General features: G+C 36.5%; 2 protein-coding genes across 3 annotated transcripts in view; one reads left to right on the forward strand and one right to left on the reverse strand.

Moving 5' to 3' along the window:
* LOC143031052 (BTB/POZ domain-containing protein 6-like) overlaps positions 1-23,917 on the forward strand; it is a 246,509-nt gene that overhangs the window by 124,417 nt on the left and 98,175 nt on the right. The window lies entirely within an intron of this gene.
* Positions 1,448-16,104, reverse strand: LOC143031039 (uncharacterized). Of its 2 annotated transcripts, none has more exons than XR_012966973.1 (2): positions 16,036-16,104; positions 1,448-2,322 (listed from the first exon to the last, which is right to left on the reverse strand). XR_012966973.1 is itself a non-coding variant. In XM_076194405.1 (2 exons), the coding sequence occupies exon 2, from the start codon at positions 7,646-7,648 to the stop codon at positions 6,518-6,520; it is 1,131 nt and encodes a 376-aa protein (XP_076050520.1). In that variant the 5' UTR covers positions 7,649-7,674; positions 16,036-16,104; the 3' UTR covers positions 6,478-6,517. The 2 variants fall into 2 exon arrangements, 1 of the variants encoding a protein (XP_076050520.1); XM_076194405.1 differs by lacking the exon at positions 1,448-2,322 and adding an exon at positions 6,478-7,674.

The following is a 23,917-nucleotide window of genomic DNA, read 5'->3' on the forward strand; positions in this document are numbered from 1 at the left end:
ACATAAAACTCCTCACTGCTCTCAACAGCCTTCCTCCTATCCCATATATCCACAATACCTCCCACAGTGAATTCCTGTCTACCCCATCGTAAGCCTTTTCCAAATCCATAAAGCCCAAAAAACATCCTTACCTTTTCCTATAGCTTTCTCACATATTTCCCAAATCCATAAAGCCCAAAAAACATCCTTACCTTTTCCTATAGCTTTCTCACATATTTGTCTTACCACAAAAATCTGATATTCACAACCCCTACCTGTCCTAAATCCATACTGTTCCTCACCAATTACTCCCTCTATTCCTCTCCTAATCCTCTCAATCAAAACCCTCCCATAAGCCTTCCCAACTACATTCAACAATCTGATCCCTCTGAAACTACTACACTCACACTTGTCCCCCTTTCCCTTGTAAAGCAGAACTATACAGGCACTCCTCCAGCACTCTACCTTCACTTAAACAAACATTATATAACCTTACCAGCCACTCCACCATCATTCTACCTCCTTTTTTCAGGCATTCTGCATGGCATCCATCCAGACCAGGTGACTTACCTGCTCTCATCTTAACAGCTTTCACTTTATCTCTCCCTATTTCTCCTCCATTTTCCTTACTCATCACTCATTTTCTTAATGCTTCCCACTGCAATTACCTTTCCCTCCCTATCCTCCTTCACATTTAGCAACTCCCTAAAATACTCTGCCCACCTTCCTCTCACTGCCTTCTCTTCCATTATCATCTCTTTATCTGCACCTTTTACCTTTTCTTCTCTACTTGATTTGCCTCCTCTTCCTCTTTTAATTTCTTTCCAAAACATATTTCTATTACTTTCAAAATTTTCTGTCATACTCTTACCCCATTTCACATCTGCTCTCCTCTTTGCCTCCTTTATCTTATGCTTGACCTCCCTTCTCTTTTTGTACCTCTCATACAATTCCCTTGTCCTAATTTGTAACCAATCTATGAAAGCCTGCTTCTTCTCTTCTACACCCTTCTTTGCTTCCTCATCCCACCATCCACTACCCTTCCTTCTATTTCCTCCCGCCCTCCTTGTTCCACATACCATTTTTGCACACCTTATGACTCCCTCCTTGAACCATCCCCATTCCTCCTCCACTCCTATTTCTACTCTATCCTTTACTCCCTCCCACTCCTCTCTCAGTTTCTTCTTATACAATTAATAAAGTATCAGTTAAACCTTAAACAAGAAAAGTATACTAACTGAGGTCAGAGTTTACCATCAATACATTTGGATTTCATGCAAGTTGAAAATCATTTAACATTTATTATACATTTTTTATTAATGTCTAAAACATATTACTTACATTCATGATACAAGCAGTTTACTTATTTTGTAACTTTAAAAAATATCATATTGATTTAATGCAGCCTCATAGTACTAAGCAGACCAAAGGAGAATCTTGAGTTGCCATAAGGATAAACAAATTCTATTCAAGTTGTCAGCATTTAATTGTATTCTTGATATCTTTACAAAAGTCTAATTTATATTTCTTAATTACATATTGTTAGTTGTATAACAAATATTATTTTATTTTGTTTTATAAATACAGCCTAAAAGTTCTAAACAAATGCAAACAGTTCTCAGATCATGAAGCTGGTGGTGCCTCATTTACATGTGTTCCCTCACAATACCAAATACTGTATACTATCAGAATGGTCAGTTTACACAATCCTTCTTTCATCTGCCCCCTCAAACAATAATCACACTACAGTACACCAAATATTGGGCAATCCTCCCGTCCACAGTTATATAATGTGAACTGATTAAAATATAAATAGCCCATAAATTAAAAACACTTAGGACACAGGATGCCAACATGAACAGCCAAAGAACCTATTGTAATAGATTAGGAAGATAGCAATGCTAGACTGAATAGTATCGAGGCAGATCTGTCTATTCAAAAACAGATATCACAAGAGGAAGAAAAAGACACACATAGTGACCATAACTCAGATGTTAAAGAAATCCCATTATTGCACTCCAGAGAAATAAACAGTGTATATGGGAAGTTGAAAAAAGTCACTGTAGACTCCAAAATTTTAACCATCTAAGAATCAATTAGAACATAGGTTCCCAAACTTTACCATGCCAAGGACCCCCCAGATATTTAAGTCCCATCCGAGGACCCCCAGCCAATCAAAAGTTATTATTACCATACCAAGATACCCATTACATGATTATAATGCAGTAAATTTACTATTTGCATATTCCTACACAAAGAAAGTATAAAAATAAGCATTTGAAATATTTTCAAAATTTTGTAGATTTTCGTTTGAAAAACTTTTCCATCTTCAGTTCACACTTTCTGTAAGCATAGAATAAAGCTTGAATGAATATAAATAGTAATTAAAAAGAAACAAATGAAATATTATGACAGATATAAAAATGTAATAGAGAAGTGCTGGCTGATTGCACAACAAAATATCGATATCACCGACACTATAATGACAGAGAATCAGTGTTGTATATCTTTATAATTATATAGTTTTTTCTGGAGTTCATTTTTTTCCATTGTGTCGCGGACGCCCTAGGACCTTCTCAGGTACCCCAGTTTGGGAACCACTGAATTAGAATATATTAAAAAATTGGACTTGGGAATTTATCAAACACACAAGAACAAAGGTGAAATATTAATGATTCGTACCTGAAAAAAGTCATAGCCATGAGAAAAAGTACACAAATAGCACGTTTTCAAGTCTGTCAAAGACATGTTAACATTTTGAATAAGAGTCCTGAAGAGGTGGAATCACCAATTTTATCAATCTGTTCAATTCAGGAAACATTTGAGGGAAAAATATAAGAGTCAACTAGGGTCTACTTGTTGTCCTCAATTAGAATCAAGTTTAATTGCATTGCTAGTGAAGCACAATAAAACAATTGCATTACTGGGGGATGCCTTGGGCAAAAAAAATGATTCAAAACATCAGATCAAATTAAAACCAAGGACTCAATTTATATACCTGCCTACAGACTACCCCATTCCAAGCTAGCCATTGTAGATAAATTGATCACTGAACCATTATCGCAGGATGTCATAGCACCCAAAGTGAATGGAACTTCCCATCAATTCTGGTGCCAAAATCAGATGGTGCATGTCCAGTTATTGACTATAGGGAGATGAATAAACAGACAATACCTGATTGACTACTGTTACTGGTAATAGCAGATATACTTCATAGCTTGGAAACTGAGAATTGATATTTTAGCATTATATATATATATATATCAAATTGGCCTTTTGACATATCAAATTGCATCATGATTCTTGAGAATATACATATATGAACTCACCTTGACTAACTAGACCAATATGTGAGATATGATATAATTTTTGACAGGTATTTCATAGTGACCACATGGATAGAAGTGTTGATACACCACTGACCACAACACTAATAATTATCTTTAGGATACTCTTACATGCAAATGATGAAGAGAGAAAAAAGTCACACTGAGGCTTCCCTACTAAGTATGGTTTTAATGCAATAGTATTGTTACCTAAGAAAGCTCCCTCTCTTACACTGAAAAGAAAATGTCTTTTAAGTAAGGGTCATAACATGATTCTTCAGATGAATATTTCATGAGAAAGCAGTACAGTATAAGTCACACAGGTAAGGCTTCTCTCCTTTAGGAATCATCACATGGATTTTGGGAGAATATTTTCCTGAAAGCTGCATCAACTACCATATTGAAAAGATTTCTCTCTTGTGTGGATCATCACATGCCTTTCACGACTACCCTTCTGTGAAAAAGCTGCACTGCAGTTATCACACTGAAGGACTGCTCTCCAAATGAAGGAATGTGTAATGTCTTAAACAATTGTTTTAGCTCGGTATTCGTAAACGAAACACCTCAAGGTGAATTCCAAACTGAAACCTGTGAAAAGTCTAGGGTAAACTTACTCACTATGGTAAATATAACAAAAGAAAAAATTAAAAGGTGTATAGACAAACTCAAAGTTAATAAAACACCAGGGCCTGACGGTTGGCATCCAAGAATCTTAAAGGAAATAAAAAATGAGATTGTTGTTCCATTAGAAATTATTTTCAAGAAATCCATCATATCCAGAGATGTCCCAAGAGAATGGAAGCTAGCTAACGTTACTCCCATATTCAAAAAAGGTGACAAAAAGAAACCAAATAACTATAGGCCTATAAGTTTGACTTCAATCGTAGGAAAAATAATGGAAACTATCATCAGAGATGCTATCGAACATCATTTAGAAAGTTACCATTTGATAAATGATAGCCAGCATGGTTTCAGATGGAAACGTTCTTGCGTGACTAACTTACTCGAATTCTACAACACAGTCATCTCAAATTATGACAAAAGAAACAATATAGATTTAGTATATCTAGACTTTGCAAAAGCTTTTGATACCGTCCCACACGAAAGACTACTTACTAAATTAGCTTTGCATAGAATAAGTGGTAGCCTATTAGGTTGGACTAGTAATTGGTTGAATGGTCGAAAACAGAGAGTTGTTTTAAATGGAAAAACTTCTGGATGGAAAAGTGTTGCAAGTGGAGTTCCTCAGGGTTCCGTTCTTGGGCCACTTCTATTCATAGTATATATAAATGATATAGACCATGGACTAAAATCTACTGTTTCCAAATTTGCTGATGATACAAAACTGTGCGGAGTGGCAAATGATCACTCAAACCAATTAGATATTCAAGAAGATTTAGATCAATTACAGCAATGGTCTGAAAAGTGGCTAATGAAATTTAACACAAGTAAATGCAAGGTAATGCACATAGGTAAAAATAACAGTATGTATGATTACAAGTTATTTGGAAATTCGTTAACAAAAGTGAATAGTGAAAAAGATCTCAGGGTAATTATCAGTAACGATCTGAAATGATCCAAGCAGTGTATTTCAGCCTCTGAGAAAGCAAATATGATTCTAGGACTGATTGCGCGATCTTTTGATTTCAAAAGTACATCACTCATTAACAAGCTATATAAGTCGTTAGTTTGTCCACATTTGGAATATGCTGTATCCGTATGATCACTAAATCTCATTAAAGACATTGACAGACTGGAAAAAGTACAACGGCGAGCCACAAAACTGATTCCAAATATCAAAAATAAATCATACGAAAATCGACTAAAACATATGAATCTGTTTTCCCTAAAAAAGCGTAGACTCAGAGGTGACTTGATACAGGTCTTTAAAATTCTAAAGGGAATTGACATCAAAAGTGACCAAATTTTTACATTGAATGAGAATCAGACAAGAAACAATGGTCTCAAACTGTCCGGAAATAGATTCAATTTGGAAGTAGGTAGAAACAACTTTGCCAACCTTGTAGTTAATGAATGGAATAAACTTCCTGCACAGGTAGTGCAATGTAGTTCAGTTCGAAGCTTTAAGGATCATTTAGATAAATACCTAAGTAAGATGCTGTAATGATTATAATTTATCTTATATTATTTGTTTTTGTTTTGTTATCATTTGTCTGTCTGATTTTCATTTATTATTAGTTATATGTCAATTTATTATTTATTATTTACTATTTACATGTTTGTTTATTATTTAACTATACCTATGCATTTATGTATTTTATTTGTTATTTACATTATCATAGTTTTTATCTATTATTTTATTATTAATATGATTTTTTTTCGCATCCGACCTAGATATGGATCAAAAGGTCTCCTGTCGGCATGCTCCACCTTTGTAATCGTTTATAACTTTAAGACAACTGTTTTATACGAAAGCGGCATCACACTGATCACACTTAAAAGGCTTCTCTCCTTTGTGGGTCATCATATGAGCTTTAAGATTTCTGTTTTGAACAAAAACTGCATCACATAAGCCACAATGGTAAGGCTTCTCTTCAGTCTGGGCCATCACATGGCTTCTGAGAGAAACTTCTTTTGAGAAAACTATATCACATAGGCCACGCTGGAAAGGCTTCTCTCCTGTGTGGGTCATCATATGGATTTTGAGACCACTCTTTTGTGAGAAAGCTACATCAAACAGGCCACACTGGAAAGGCTTCTCTCCTGTGTGGATCATCAAAGGGCTTTTGAGAGTACCCATTTTTGAGAAAGCTACATCACATATGCCACACCGAACAGTCTTTTCTCCTTTGTGGGTCATCACATGGCTTTTGAGATGACCCTTAGGTGAGAAGGTTCCATCACAAAGATCACTTTGTAAAAGGCTTCTACCTTGTGTGGGTCATCACATGCCTTTTGAGATGACTCTTTTGTGAGAATGCTGCATCACATAGGCCACACTGGAAAGGTTTCTCTCCTGTATGGGTCATCACATGCTTTTTGAGATATCCCTTTTGTGAGAAAGCTGCATCACAGAGGTCACACTGGAGGGGCTTTTCTCCTGTGTGGGTCATCACATGGTTTGTGAGATTACCCTTTTGTGAGAAGGCTGCATCACATAGGTCACACTGGAAAGGCTTCTCTCCTGTGTGGGTCATCACATGGTTTGTAAAATTACCCTTTAGTGAGAAGGCTGCATCACATAGTTCACACTAGAAAGGCTTCTCTCCTGTGTGAGTCATCATATGACTTGTGAGATGACCCTTTCGGGAGAAGGCTGCATCACATAGGTTACACTGGAAAGGCTTCTCTCCTGTATGAGTCATCATATGGTCTTTGAGATGACCCTTTCGGGAGAAAGCTGCATCACATAGGTCACACTGGAAGGGCTTTTCTCCTGTGTGGGTCATCATATGGTTTGTGAGATTACCCTTTAGTGAGAAGGCTGCATCACATAGTTCACACTGGAAAGGCTTCTCTCCTGTATGAGTCATCATATGGTTTGTGAGATTACCCTTTTGTGAGAAGGCTGCATCACATAGTTCACACTGGAATGGCTTCTCTCCTGTGTGAGTCATCATATGGCCTTTGAGATGACCCTTTCGGGAGAAGGCTGCATCACATAGGTCACACTGGAAAGGCTTCTCTCCTGTGTGGGTCTTTACATGGTTTTTGAGTTGTTGCTTCCTTCTGAAAACTGCATTACATACGTCACAATGGAAAGGTTTCTCTCCTGTGTGGGTCATCATATGGATTTTGAGATCACCCTTGTGTCTGAAAGTTGCATCACATAAGTCACACTGGAAAGGTTTCTCTCCAGTGTGGATCATCACATGCTTTTTGAGAGTACCCTTTTGTGAGAAAGCTGCATCACATAGTTCACATTGGAAAGGCTTCTCTCCTGTGTGGGTCATCATATGGTCTTTGAGATGACCCTTTTGGGAGAAAGATGCATCACATACACCACACTGGAAAGGCTTCTTTCCAGTGTGAGTCATCACATGGCTTTTGAGATCTCCCTTTTTTCTGAAAGCTGCATCACATAGGTCACAATGGATAGACTTCTCTCCAGTGTGGGTCATCACATGCCTTTTGAGATTACTCTTTTGTGAGAATGCTGCATCACATAGTTCACACTGGAAAGGCTTCTCTCCCGTGTGGGTCATCACATGCCTTTTGAGATCACCCTTTTGGGAGAAAGCTGCATCACATAGGTCACACTGGAAGGGCTTATCTCCTGTGTGGGTCATGTTATGCCTTTTGAGCTTTTCCTTTAGTGAGAAACCTGCATCACATGGGTCACACTGGAAAGGATTCTCTACTGTGTCAGTCATCACATGCATTTAGAATCTGCTCTTTTGTGAGAAACCTGCAATGCAAAATTCACACTGTAAAACCTTTTTTCCTTGTCTGGTTCTTCAAGTGTATTTTGAGACTATATATTTTTGAGAAACTTGCATCACAAATGGCTTTTCATCTGTCTTGGGCATCTTATCTACTATAGCATTAGTCTTGTGTTGAGATCTTTATATTATATACTTATGGCATAACTTATCTACTCAGAGCTTCATGGGTATTCATGTCCTGAAAAAAAGGGGGGGATTGGGTTGATCTCTAGTGCCACATACCCAATACCTTATAAAAGGGAACTGATGTTCCTTATCCAAACAGGATACAGCTGCTGATCTATAATATCACCCTTAATAATGTTCCACAATAGAAGAGCCCCAGCAAAGTTTGCAAGACCACATTTGCTGAAAGACTTCTAGCTAAGATGTGGTAAAGGTTTCAAAACATGACTAGGATTCGATTTAATCCTATCCACAATGGCTCATAAGAACTTAGTCTTCTGAATTCCTTCATGATTTCTCACAGAGATGACTATGGGATACCAAGGTAATAAAGGATTAGCTGTCAATTTAAATTAAAGATACACTCAAAGGAAATACCAAATGTGTCTATTCTTCTTATGTAATACGGTAGCAGGCCTACAATGTCTGCTACCAATCAACCTGAACACTCAAATTTAAGCCATGCATTCTGGGTGGTATAGGTGCTTCTTCTAATAGATATGATAATTTCTTCCCTTTGATTTCTTTAAGATTTTCCTTGCTTTTGTTGTAAACTTATCACTTTCACTTACAGTGTATCCAACATATTTTTCCTCATAAGTTTCACTGTCACTGAGCAAATTCAACATTTTATTATTGTAATCTTGCTGGTTGATCACTACTATGCCACCGCCTTTATCTGCACTAGTAACTTTAATGTGTTTTCTTTATTTATTTGAATAATAAAATGTTAAATTTGCTCAGTGACAGTGAAACTTTACTTATTTGAATAATAAAATGTTAAATTTGCTCAGTGACAGTGAAATATATGAGGAAAAATATGTTGGATACACTGTAAGTGAAAGTGATAAGTTTACAACAAAAGCAAGGAAAATCTTAAAGAAATCAGACAAAGGGAAGAAATTATTACATCTATTAGAAGAAGCACCTATACCACCCAGAATGCATGGCTTACAAAAAATCCACAAAACAGGAATTCCCATGCGTCCTATTACATCAGGTGTCAATAGTGCTCCACATAGGTTAGCCAAATGTTTAGCTAAACCCTTATCCAAAACATTAGGTTCTATCAGTGATGCTCACCTACAAAACTCTTCAGGTCTAATTAACAGGTTAAAGGATTTGGACTTGAACAACAAAATATTAGCCAGCTATGATGTCCCTTCGCTGTTTACCCGTGTTTCGATAAATGGTGCTCTTAAAGCTGTTGAGTGAGTGGTAAACAATTTGAATAATGAAGATTTACTTATCCCCAAAACAGATTACCTTGATTTAATTTCTGTTTGTGTAGGTTTTGGTGCTTTTACTTTCAATGATGTTGAATATAGACAACATTCTGGCTTAGCCATGGGTAGTCCCCTCTCTGCTGTGTTAGCCAACTTATAAATGGAAATGCTTGAAACTGAAAATCATATATCAATAATGGGTAGAAACAGCGTTTGGTTAAGGTATGTTGATGACAGTGTTGTTATTGTACCAAAATAAACTAATATTAAAAATAGATTAAAAAGATTAAACAACGTAAATAGTAACATACAATTTACAGCAGAAGTAGAGAACAACAGAAAATTACCATTTTTAGATACTGTCATACACAGAACAAACAGCAATGTAAAGTTTTCGGTATACCGCAAACCCACTATTAAAGAAGATTATATACATTTCTATTCAGGACACAATATTAGGACTAAAACAGATATAATAGTTGGCTTCTTCCTTAGAAGACGAACTAGATCACATCACAAAAACTTTCAGCAAATTAAGATATCCCAAAGGTCTTCTACTTAAATTAAAAAAGAAAGCAAAGGAAATGAATAAGAAGAGTAAAGATATAAATAATTGCAACAAAGAAACACGGTATATCACAGTCCCAAATTCCAGCATTAATTCAACTCTAGACAGCGTTCTCTTAAAAGCAGATATAAAGATAGCGAGAACATCAGGTAACAAAGTGGGACATTTAGTAATGCGTAATTATAACCATATGAATGCAAATAGTATTGTCTATAAGATACCTTGTAGAAATTGCCCATCTTCATATTTTGGGGAAACAGGTCGTGGATTAGAAAAAAGATTATATGGACACAAAAATGATGTAAGAACCCACAAGCTTTCTAATTCCATAGTAAGACACATAGATACACATGACCACCTTCCGAACTGGGACAATACAACTATAATAAAGGTTCAACGAAGAAATTAAGAAAAACAATTGAAGCAGCCTATATCAATACTAATAATAACATCAACCATAGAGATGGTTTTATATGCTTGGCAAGAGCTACAAGTTTATTGGTAGTTGATGAAAACAAACGGACAAATGTTCTGAGCACGACAACCTTTCCTAAGCACCCTGTGAGGTGACATGCGTGTGTATAAAATGTCCATGTTGTACTTTTGTGTTATGCTTTGTGATCAAGACCCTAAGGGTCGAAACGTTAAGGCAGTAAAATTCTTCCATTATTCCTTGTATACTTTCTCCACCTTCAGTTACATTTGTCATAGTTTAAATCAATATATATATATATATATTTATATAAATATATATATATATATATATATGTGTGTATATATATATATATATATATATACATACATATATGTGTAATAAAACCACTTGGAAAATAGAATGAAAGGAGACTGAACGTTATCATCTATTTAAAACATTTTCTCGTTTGAAAATGTCTTAAATAGACGAAAATGTTCAGTCACCTTTCATTTTATTTTCCAAGTGGTTTTATTACACATTTCGTGAATCACGTGTTTTTTGTGACTTATTCACATATATATATATATATATATATAATATATATATATATATATACATACTTATATATGTGTATGTATTTTACCTAATTGTATTTACCTACCGTATTTTTCGGACCATAAGGCACTTCATACCGCACTACTCCTTGGGTTACTCGTCGGCAAGTTGTTAAACATCTAAAATTTGCCAAGAAATATTCAACATGGACATATGAACAGTGGAAAACAGTCTTCTGGAGTGATGAATCGACTTTCACAGTGACTGGCACCCCAGCAGCCAAGGTCTACCACAAGCCTGGTGATGACCCCTTGAAACCTCGGTTCACGAACAAGGTCGTCAAGCACCCTGCCTCGCTTATGGTTTGGGCAGGATTTACGTATTATGGTGTTGGCAAGCTGGTTGTACTCCCTGCTAATGAAAAAGTACATCAGTATAACTATCTGTAGTTATTGGCTGACTATCTTCCTGACTGCTTTGAGGAGACCAAGGCCAAGGTTTTTATGCAGGATGGAGCACCTGCTCACATGGCCAAACTTGTGACAGACTGGCTAAGAGACTGCAAAGTGAGTTATATTAAAGACTGGCCAGGTAACAGTCCCGATATTAACCCGATAGAAAACCTTTGGGGTTTAATGAAAAGAAAATTACCTGACATGGACACCTCATCAGTGCCACGGTTGGAATCCGCTATTCGCCAGCTCTGGGCCTCCATTCCTGAAACAATCCTCCAGAACCTCCCTTGCACTATCAGTTCCAGGACGTCTCCAGAAGGTGATACAGAGGAAGGGATATTCATTTTAACCAATTTCTATATGTAAGTACCATGATTTGCATTATTTCATATATTAAGTGGAATAGGAAACACTGGAGTCTTAGACTTGAGTTTATTCCTGAAACAAGACCAAAAGATGGAAAGTTTTCCTCTCTATCATAGTCACTTCTGCTAACTAGCCCCATTGATTGGTTGAGAAGCCATACCCAATACTTTATGGTTAATGAAGCAGCATCCCTCTTTATAGGACATCAAGGGCAAGGTGACATAAGTGCAAGCCTTGATGATATGAGGAGTTACCCTGAACCGTGACTTTAAAAATGACAGGTTAGGTGTGGCAGCCCCCCCACCAAAAATACACTTTATATTGATATACATAAGAATTGCACCTGTGAGACTGGCATACAACTTTATATTTTGGCATACAACTTTATATTTACACATTTTTCTTTAATAAAAATATGCCAAAATGAAAAATTGTAGGCACTGCAGACAACAGAACTTTATGCTTTCACTGCTCCCAGCACAACATTTTTGCAAGAGTTTATAGGTTAGGTGTAGTTGTGCTATTCTCTTGTAAAAAATCACACACAAAAAAAAAATTAAATTACTACTGATGCTACTAGTAATTAGTGGTGTTTTTTTATGGGGTTCAAAACACTCAGAATGATATGAGCTATCCAATGATATAAATAAGAACTGCATCTGTGAAACTAGCATTCTTTCCTTATGCCCATTCAGTGTGGACAGCTCAACTTTCAACACCACCACCTGCTGCATGCAGTTCTGCATGAAGCAGTGTGGACTTGGCTTAAGCCTGTCAGGCTCTGTAGTTGACGCTGAATGAATAAACAATATTTGATTTGGGATTGAACAACACTGTCCTGTTCCAGTGCTTGATGGACTAACCTCCTCTGGGCTTGAGAAGGCAGGATTGGATGCGAGTAGTCGTCAGTAGGTGCAGATTCACCTACAAAGTGTTTGCTGCAAATATTTCTATTTTCAAATGTTCAGTGATAAAATCCTCCCTTCACCATATTCAAACCCATCACTGACACTTTCAATGTCCAAATGTGGTTTGGGAAAATGGATTCAAGTAACACCTTTCACATGCAGTGTAACCTTTTGGTTTGGGTAGGCTACAAAAGGAGGACTTGATGCAGGAAAGATAAACTCCAAACGGGGAGTTTTCTCTTATTTATTAACAATGAAGGGATCTGGTTGGAAATATACCAAATTACAAATGGGTCCTGTGGAAAAATAAGTGCCAGGCCTTGACCTAGCCAATAAATGTGGATATTTATCACAGGAAAATTGATCATGTAGCCAGGAGTACTGTATAGATTTGTCTGCAAGGGATTTTCCTGAGCAATATGTGACATCATAAAGTTTGTTCCTATTTTAAGGACTTGCATCTTTCATTTTTAAAATGAATAATTTGGGTTTGCTTTTTCCTAGTGCATATCAATTCAAGATAAACCAATTGAGGTGCCTTTTCTTAAAATGATTAAAAGACAGGTGCTTCATCTTGAGTAGTTAACATCTCAAGTGCTGATTTTATTATTCACAACTTAGTTATAATCTATAACAAATTAAAATAACCTAATCTAACTCATTTCAAAGTTTATATGACCATATAGCTGAACAATATAATTAAATTCTCCTTTAAATCTTTGTCATGAATTGAAATTTTCCTTAACATCTTAAAATATTTTTCTTATCTAAAGGCTACATTGTGTATCATTAACACAGTATAGGAGATTTTACTGTTTCAACCAAGTGCCAAATCTTTAATTGAAAACTCTGGTGCTTATTCTATTGAATAAATTAAGTGCCTCAGCTTTTATAAATGATCCCAAAAAGTAAGAGTTTCATATTGTCTTGTCAGACAAAGCAACATACAAAGCTCCCAATCCCACAACTTTTACATACATACATATACCAAGGCTTTTTTCCCCTTACCAGGGAGGTAGCCAAAGAGGACAAGGCATAAAATCATTCCCACCCATTCCATCCCCGAAAACACTCCACACCCCTCCACCCTCCCTCCCATCTTAGCACCTCCTAGATGATGGGTCATCCCAGCACCCTGTCCACTGCCCTGGGTCAGAAGCAGTGTCACAGGACACAGCACATCCACAGCAAGGCTGCTTCATTAAATTGGCGACCCTCCCTCTCCGTCCCCCACATATAAAGGAGAGGACAGGGAGAAATCCCTTCGGGCTGCGTCAAAATTTTTGCTCACACACACTACCTTACCCCCCATTCCCCCATCCATTCCACCTCATGCATCACAACATCATCCATATACAACCATTCTCCATTCACCCCTGTCTTCTGCCAAGAATAACATATTTTACATTGATGTATTATAATTTACAAAATTTTAATTTAGTCTTCTATTACTATATCGTGTTGGTGTGCACTTCTAAAAAAAAAAAAAAAATAAAAAATAAATAAATAAAAAAAGTGTTTAGCAGATGGCATTTTGAAAGGTTGAAATAAGTCAGATCACATCAAAATAGCTAATAACTGGATATTTTTCACAGGAGAATGAATAGTGTAGTGAGGTGCATAGATTAATTTAGTCACAAGGGATTTTCCTGCAAAATAACATGTAATGCCATAGCAAAGTTTGTTTCTATTTTAAAGAACTGTGTTTCTTTCATTTTCAAATTTAATATTTTGAGCTTGCTTTTTCCAAAAGCCTTTCAATTCTAGATAAACCAACTGAGGTGCTTATTATTGAGATGTTAATACTTCAGGTGCTATTTTTCTTTTCTTTTTTGAAAACTTAGTTATAATGTACATCAAATTAAGCTGACCTCATCTATTTCATTTCAAAGCTTATACAATCATATACCTGGACAATATAATTAACTTATTCTTTAACTCTGCCATAAATTAAAAATTTCCTTAACATCTTAAAATACTTTTTTTTATCTTTAAAAGGCTACCTTGTGCATCATTAACAGGAGCATAGGTGCTTTTTGTGTTTCATCCAGGTGCCAAATCTTAAATTAAAAACTTTGATGCTTATTCTACTGAATTTAGGTGCCTTATCTTAAAATAATCTTCATAAGCATACATTTTTATATTTTCTTGCCAGACAAGTCAACATACTAAGCTCCCTACCACTTAAAGAAATAAAAATCTCATTGAGATTCTAGGGGGAGCGGGGGGGCACTTGTTTGGGAAAGAAAACTGAATCAGAATGTTCAGAATGATACGTATTCATTTCCTCAATTATCAATAATGAGGATCTCTTCTAGAACATATTTGGGTATTATTTTAGTTGTACATACCTATGCAATATAGCATTAGAAATTAAACATTAATTTTGTAAATTATAATACATAAACGTAATATGCAATTTTATTGGCAGAAATGAAATAACAAAATATCTTGTTACAACCAAATTTACTAACGAATGAAACCACTACGATATGGTCCAGACGCCATGCCAGTCCAGTCACATGCAGATGATAGCTTTCATGTTGTGGACCAGGTATTCTCCAACTCCTGGTGGTGTTGATAAATGCTGTTACGAAGACACTAGGGCTTCCTTGGACTTTATGAGAGAACATGGGGTTCTGCCATCATCTATTATTCACCCAAGGTACAATAATAATCGGGCTGTCAACATTCATGATGACGATGACCAGGATGATCTTTAGAATTTGAAGGACAGGATTACTAAATATAGGTTAGATTCCATAGGATAGGTTAGGTAGGATAGCTTAGGTTAGAATAGACTAGCTCCTTTGACCTCGGCATCTATCAAAACAAACACAGTGTATCATTCAGCCACTGCGACTTCGTGTGTTGGTAAATTGGTTTTTGGAACTTTTTTGTTATTGATTTCCACCAAGAAAATCGCACATTACCTCGATCTACTATAATTTACAAGAATTAATAATTAATTTTCTATTGCTATATCACATAGGTGTGCACAACTAAGAATTTACCCATATTTGTTGTAAAATAATTCGTTTTGTGCTGCGCAAGTTGAGGGAAGCATTTGTTTCCTGACAGGACCTCCTGGATTCCTGTCCCATAAGCCGATAAGGTATATTATAATATTCAAATTGTACTGAATTGGAGTCAACTCGACCCATCACCAACTTAGCCCATCTACTCGACAAAGTCGGACCACCACAGTTTGGTTAGAGTAGACGAATTTATCATACTTTAATTTCTTCAACCTTCGCACCTTTTATAACAAAAGATGCCGTCTCGAGCAGCCGATGGGCCAATTTGGCAATGTCCCGAGTTAGAGAGATACCGAGCTGGCCGACAAGCTATCAGACAACCCAAGTTTCATATTAGAGCTTAATAAACGCATAACTGTAAAGATTTATAGTTCAGCAATTCCTCAGACCTCTAGACAAGGGTTTCTCTTTCCCATCTAACATACGAAGATATTATACAACGTAGAGAAAAAAAAAATCTGATTTCGCTTCAGAATAAATGTAAACAGCAACACAACATATACTATACTGCGCCAAACTTAAATTCTATGACAAAATCAAAAAGTATTTATGCATATACATAGAGTAGCCTGAAATAATTTCGAGACAGAATTCAGTATTTACAAGTATAACTTTAAAAATTTCTCACCAAAATATCCGTGTTACATAACCTTGCTGACAATTTTTAATTTCACCTATGTGTATATCAGCTTCCGACAAACAAGTGAGCTACAAGAAGCGGAACTTAGAAAGATCATCAATAGAATATCGTCAAAAACTATAAGAGCATAAGAATATAAAGGACACTGCAGGAGACCATAAGGTCTCCGCTAGGTAGCTCCATGTCCATTACCACCTGTCATCCTTATTCATAACGTTGTCTAACCGTTTCTTAAAACAACCGATATTTTCAGCTATCACTACTACAGGGTTACTAAATCTATTCCATTCATTGACCACCCTATTGGTAAACTAGTTCTTACCTATTTCCTTCTTAAATCTAAATTTGTCTTAATATGATGACCTTGATTGTATCACCCTTGTTAACCCTGGACAGGTAGCATGGACAAACTCTCCCGCTACGGGTAGCGTGGTGTCATATCTGTTACTTTCACTCTGGGCGCTTATACCGTTACCATTATGACCTTTTTTTAAGTTTACTAATATAAAGACTCTACTTTCTACTGGTGGAGGAGAGAAAAACGCTAAAAATAAAAATAACACTTTACTTACATGATTACGAAAAAATGTATAAAAATAGCTTGATTGTATCACCCTTGTTAAAGCCTTTGATCCACTTGAACAACTCTATTAGATCACTCTACACTGCGTTTTTCCAGAGTGTAAGTTAAGATGTCCAAACCTCTCCTCGTAAAGTAAATTTCTAAGCCCATTCATCATTTTGGTCACTCTCCTCTGTACTGATTCTAGTGAATTTATATCAATTCTACAGGACAGAGACCAAAACTGTACCACATAGTCAAGGATGGGTCTAATTAGCACCAGATAGAGTTTGATAATTACATCTGTACTTCTATACGTCATCCTCCTAGCAATGAAACCTGATGCTCTGTAAGCTATATATTCTTGGCGCTAATGCGCTAGAACTCCCAAGTCTCTCTCGTACTCACTTTTCTCTAAAAATGTGTTATCTAAGCCATGTTAAAACGAATACTATAAGGTACGTTAGCAGGGGGGGGGAAGCCAGAAAACCTCTCCACTGCGCAGGTAGATGATGACGTCAACGGAAATATCGAGACCAGGGTTCCGCGGGTCGAGAGCTGTCAGTCACTCACACACCAGTGTGTGGAGCGAAGCTCCATCTTCTGATTAAAGGGGTAGCTAAGGTAGACAAATAACATAGAAAAATGCCAACAGTTTGTATAGTGCAGAAGTACAATGCCGTTAGACTGAAAGGTGATAAAAATATACATTTCTTTTCACTACCCAAAGATAAAGAACTTAGAAATGGATTGAATTATGTGGCACACACAATACTCGGTCATCTGGCTATGTATGCAGTCGTCATTTTGAAAGTAACTATATATTAGCAACATTTCCTGAAATTTTCATTCAATTGCAAATAAACAGACTAAAGAATCCGGTTAAAACATAACTGAGCTTGGTGGAGATAAAGGTCTACATATTAAACCCACGCTTGAGGAGATATGGAAATCCACGCAAATCCAAAATGTAATATAATAAAAACCATATGATGCTTTTATGTGTCATTACTTCTGGGTTTATATTCAGAGAGTTAGTGTGTATCAACAGTATAATATCTTCCTCATCTACCCGATAAACATATAAATTGACATGTCATCCCATCTAATAACTCGTCATATTAATATAATCCACCTAATATGAAAGCACGGAATTTTTTTTATAACTTTTCTGGCGTTCATATCTCAGATACTGATAATTTGAGGATAAGAAAGTGATACGGAGTAATTTCAGTATTATGTTAACATCATAGTGTAGTTTTAAAGTTTACCATACATACAGGTGGTTTTCTTTCAACTTTACATTTTCTTCCCCCTCTCACTCTTTCTCTTCCCCTCTGAATTTCCTATGACGTCGCGGTGGAGGTGCGCGGAGGGGGGGGGGGGGTACTCAACGTACCTTATAGTATTCGTTTTACCTTGATCTAAGCTACATCTGCTTTTGGGGTTGAGTAATCCCACGTCTAATATGCTGCACTTTGATATATTAAAGTCCATTTCCCATTTTACCGATCATGCGAACAAGTAAGATCTCGGCATCTTCTCCTGACCTAATTAGACGTCTTATTTTAGTGTCGTCCGCAAACTTACTAGCATCACTATTAACCCCATTGTCCAACTCCTTTATATTCATAATGAACAATAAGGGACCCATAACCGAGCCCTGGGGAACTCCACTAGAAACACTTCCCCCACTTGGATTTTACACCGTTTATTGTGACCTGTTGTTTTCTGTTACTGATCCAAGCTCTAATCCATTCATACACTTTTCCTTCCATGCCATGGGACTTGACTCAGTAGTCTCTTCTGGGACACCTTGTCAAATGCTTTCCTAAAGTCAAGGTAAATAATATTTTAACTGTCATTGTTATCTGACGCCTTGTATACTCTAGTGTAAAACGATAGAAAATTAGTCATACATAACTTATCCTTGGAGAACCCATGCTGTGAATCACGAATCAAATTATGTCTCGATGTGATCACTGATACTATTAGCTATTACTGATTCAAGTATTTTACATATAACTGATGTCAAACTAATTGGCCTTTAGCTGCATATCGATTATTTATCTCCCTTTCTAAAAACAGGAACAATGTTTGACTGCCCCCAAACAATAGACAAAAACCAGTGTCTACTGACATTAGATATTTCCGTTAGCGGGTCGCAGAATTCAAATTTACATTTTTAAGCTGTAATAGGCTACTAGAAAAGATGGCAGAAGATGGGTTGTTGCATTTTGTAGGTAGGTAGGTTTGTTAATGACATCCCGAACGAGCTGCCTGAGTCTGCTTCTCCGCATTGTGTAGGTAATATTGTTTGTAAATAACAACACTGCGACTTTCCTGAGTCCACTTTGTGTAGGTAATTCAATAGCTAGGCCCGTGAACTGGAATATACATTCACATATTACTGATATGACATTCCTTTGTAACCTAAGTGAGAATTATGCAGAGACTCGAGATTATTCTTAGTAAGAAATATTGCCGTAAAGACTTGAAACAAAGAATATGATTGGTGAATGGGTGGAGGAGGAGAAAATTAAAATGGTTCATGAATGTAAGATCATGCCCTCTGGGGAGGATCTTAAATATAAATTTTAAGATCACTACACTAAAATCACTACATCAATGCAAGGCTGACGTAGGTTCTTTCGGGGGTTTCTTTGGAAGAACTTTCTCCGAAGAGAAGCACTCAACGCACGCAACTAAAGAAGCCTACACCTAAAAAATTTAGTGCAACGATACGTGCTTACTCGTGTGAAGAGAATTGGTACAGTTAGGCATCCATCGCCTGCAACGCCTGCAAGGAAAACGCAAGCAATTACTCACGAACTCTAAGCAACATACGGGACAACGTAGTGGGCGCAATTCCCCACGCCGGTACAAAGACGAGCTAGTGAAGGAGAGGGACGACTACAAGGACAAGAATGATGTGTTGCTGAGGTGCTCGCCCGTACGTGTTGAGGGACGACTACAAGTTCAAGAAAAGGGTAGATTCAAATCGATATTATCAACAGAGAGTGGTCGAAATATAGAGTTAATTCTATTCTTCGTCCGTTTACTTTCTCCGACAGTGGGATTTTTCATCTTACCTATGTGTCACGTCATAGTCCCCCTCTGATATATATGTGTATATACAGTATATATATATATATATATATATATATATATATATATATATATATATATATAAATGTATACACACACACACACACACACACACACACGTACATATATATATATATATATATATATATATATATATATATATATATACTGTATATATACATATATATACATTGTTATGAAGGTAAGACAGATGAGTGGAAAAGGTGGTAGAGAAACGCGGGTTAGAGCGAGAACACCAGAATGGGAAGAGGCACGCCCAATCTGGACCGGGCTTGAGAGAAGAATGAGAAAGCTGGTCGAGTCCGCATGCATAACACTGGGAAAGGTCATAACCACAGAGAAGGATTCGTTAGCCTGTCATTTGCAGCCGCCAGATTGGTTATGGAGGAGGGTGTATCGGGCCAATCAGCATGCGGCATTCTGAAACGTCCAGCCTGATGAGCCATATGGAGAATATATATGCTGTACACACACGTTGTCTGTCACTCTGAAGAAGACTTGTAGTCGAAACGTCAGGAATATAGTTCCTCGCTCTAATCTGCGTTTCTCTACCACCTTTTCCACACACACACATATATATATATATATACACACACACACACATATATATACATATATATATATATACAAAGTAGACCACTTGGAAAAAGAAACTAACGAAGCAGAGCGCTTTCGTATATTACATCTGTGCATCTTGTTGCACTGAAGATGTAATATACGAAAGCGCGCTGCTACGTTGGTTTCTTTTTCCAAGTGGTCTACTTTTGATAAGTGAACACACGTACCCGTGTTCTTATTAGCATATATATATATTTATATATATATATATATATATATATATATATATGTTGGTACATTATGACAAGTTGATGAAGGTGGAAAAAGAAGTCACGGGTCTAGTTCCGAGTTACTGAGTTTATTCCTGACCGGTTTCGCTCTATGCTTCTTCAGAGGAATGTGACTCTGGAGTGAAGCTGGCGGTATACATAGTCTGAGTAAGACCGCGTTCCCTCCTTGGAGGTGGGTTACGTTTGGTTGTACAATGGTTTTTAATACAATAGTGATAAAAATACAATAAATTGTTGTGATGTTATTATAAAACAGCTCCGGTGTGTGTGGAATGTTGATCGAGGGTGTAACATTGTAAGTGAAGTGAGTGGTGTAGAAATGTGTGAATCCTAAAAAGTGTCATATGATAACTTATAGTATTAAATAATATTAGGATAAATATCCAGATAAAATGAAATAAAATGAAAATACAAATACAAATATAAATATAAATAAATAAATAAAATAAAAATAAAAATAACAAATATAAATAAATAAAAATATATGCTTATTTAAAGTGACATGACATCTCATCGCATATCATTGTGTGACAGAATGTTATAAAAAAATATATACATACATATATAACAATGAATAGACAAATAAATGCCAAAGAAATATATAGTAAAAAATATGAAATGAATATAATAAATAATAAATAAAAATAATAATAATAATAATAATAATAGTAATAATAATAATAAAAATAAAAATGAAAATACGAACTGACCGGCCTCAAGCCCTCAACCCAGGGAGCGCGGACGTTTGGGCACCGGATGGATTTTGTCGTTCTATGTGGGCGCTGTTCTGTTCTATTTATATTTATTATTTTTATTTTTATTTATTATATTCATTTCATATTTTTTACTATATATTTCTTTGGCATTTATTTGTCTATTCATTGTTATATATGTATGTATATATTTTTTTATAACATTCTGTCACACAATGATATGCGATGAGATGTCATGTCACTTTAAATAAGCATATATTTTTATTTATTTATATTTGTTATTTTTATTTTTATTTTATTTATTTATTTATATTTATATTTGTATTTGTATTTTCATTTTATTTCATTTTATCTGGATATTTATCCTAATATTATTTAATACTATAAGTTATCATATGACACTTTTTAGGATTCACACATTTCTACACCACTCACTTCACTTACAATGTTACACCCTCGATCAACATTCCACACACACCGGAGCTGTTTTATAATAACATCACAACAATTTATTGTATTTTTATCACTATTGTATTAAAAACCATTGTACAACCAAACGTAACCCACCTCCAAGGAGGGAACGCGGTCTTACTCAGACTATGTATACCGCCAGCTTCACTCCAGAGTCACATTCCTCTGAAGAAGCATAGAGCGAAACCGGTATTTTTTTAGGAATAAACTCAGTAACTCGGAACTAGACCCGTGACTTCTTTTTCCACCTTCATCATATATATATATATATTATGGGAAAGGTGGAGGGGGAAACACGGGTCTTTATCTGATTATCGAGTTTATTCCTGACCGGTTTCGCTTACAATAGCTTCTTCAGAGGAGTGTTACTCTGGGTCGAAGTTGGCGGTGTATATAGTGAGTCAGGCCCACGTTCCCTCCTTGGTGTAGTCTGATTTATCCATTATGACTATTCCCCCTCCTTTGTTTGCCTCTGTAATCAAAATGTCATCGTTGTCTTGAAGTTCTCGTAGTGCCCGCGTGTACCTTCTAGGGATGGTTGACTCGCGTTTTTGGGCGGCCAGTGAGCAGCATAATATTATACCCTGTTTGCTGCTCACTGGCCGCCCAAAAAACGCGAGTCAACCATCCCTAGAAGATACACGCGGGCACTACGAGAACTTCAAGACAACGATGACATTCTGATCACATCGGCAGACAAAGGAGGGGGAATAGTCATCATGGATAAATCAGACTACACCCGGAAAATGGAAGAACTCTTGTCCGACACACACACATATAACAAGCAACGCGACGGCACAGCGAAGAAAGAAGCAGAATACTTCAATAAATCTACGAGAAATATTTTAAAGAGAACCGAAAAAGGCAAGAAACTATTTCACCTTTTAGAAGAAAACCCCAAGGTACCATCTATGAAAGGTTTACCCAAGATCCATAAACCAGAAATTCCACTGAGGCCCATCACTTCAGGCATTGGAAGCGCCCCGCATAAGTTGGCGAAGATTCTAGCAAAACCACTATCATCTGCCCTTGGTAGCATAAGCAGTACAAACCTCCGTAATTCAGCAGACCTAATTAATAAACTTGACAACGTAGACTTCTCAGGAAAAAGGTTAGTAAGCTATGATATAACATCCTTAAACACTAATGTATCCGTAACAGGCGCCATCAGCGCAATAAAAGAATCTTTAAAAACCATTGATGATGACAAATTACCAATTTGCAAAAGGGATTACATGCAGCTAGTAGAAAAATGCATTAGGTTCCGTTCATTTAGATACAAAGACCAGGAATATCACCTTTTGGACGGCCTCCCTATGGGGTCTCCATTAAGTGCAGTGGCTGCATCTCTATATTTAGAGATGCTAGAAAGAGACCATTATCTCAAAATTATCCCTAAAGATGCACATTGGTTTCGATACGTGGATGACTGCCTACTCATTTTTCCAGCGGAAAACAACACCAGTGATATTTTGTCTAAACTCAATGAGGTAGTCGATAATATTCAATTCACCATGGAGAATGAGTCTCTAGGTCGCCTACCATTTCTAGACACAGAAATACACAGACAAGAAAACAAAGTACTCTTCAAAGTTTACAGAAAACCCACAAACAAAGACGATTTAATACACTTCTACAGCGCACACAACGAACGGACCAAAATAGGAATAATAATTGGGTTTTTTTCTCAGAGCACTAAGGATATGCAGTAATGAATTTCTAAGCGAAGAAATTCTACATATTACGAATACCTTCAGAGCGCTACAATATCCAGAGGCGCTAATATCCACATCTTTGAGAAAAGCAAAAAGTATCAGGCAACGAAAAGAGAAAGTGGTCAAGAAAGAAACTAGATACCTTCTCGTACCAGGCTCCGATTTTTCACAAACACTGGGGGATGCAATACGACCATTAGGTCTAGAAATAATCAGCGAGGCAGGAAAGAAACTTAAAAATCTAGTAACAACAACAACTACACAAACAATTAACGACCTAAGTGTTGTATATAGGATACCATGCAGCAAATGTGATAAATCTTACTATGGCGAGACCCACAGAGGGCTTATGACCAGAATAAAAGAGCACAAAGCAGACTTAAAATACCACAGGCTTTCCAACGCGATGGTGGGTCATATAGAGCAAGAAGG

Source organism: Oratosquilla oratoria, chromosome 12 (genome assembly GCF_046742065.1).
Source record: "Oratosquilla oratoria isolate Oo_2021 chromosome 12, ASM4674206v1, whole genome shotgun sequence".
Classification (NCBI taxonomy): Eukaryota; Metazoa; Arthropoda; class Malacostraca; order Stomatopoda; family Squillidae; genus Oratosquilla; species Oratosquilla oratoria.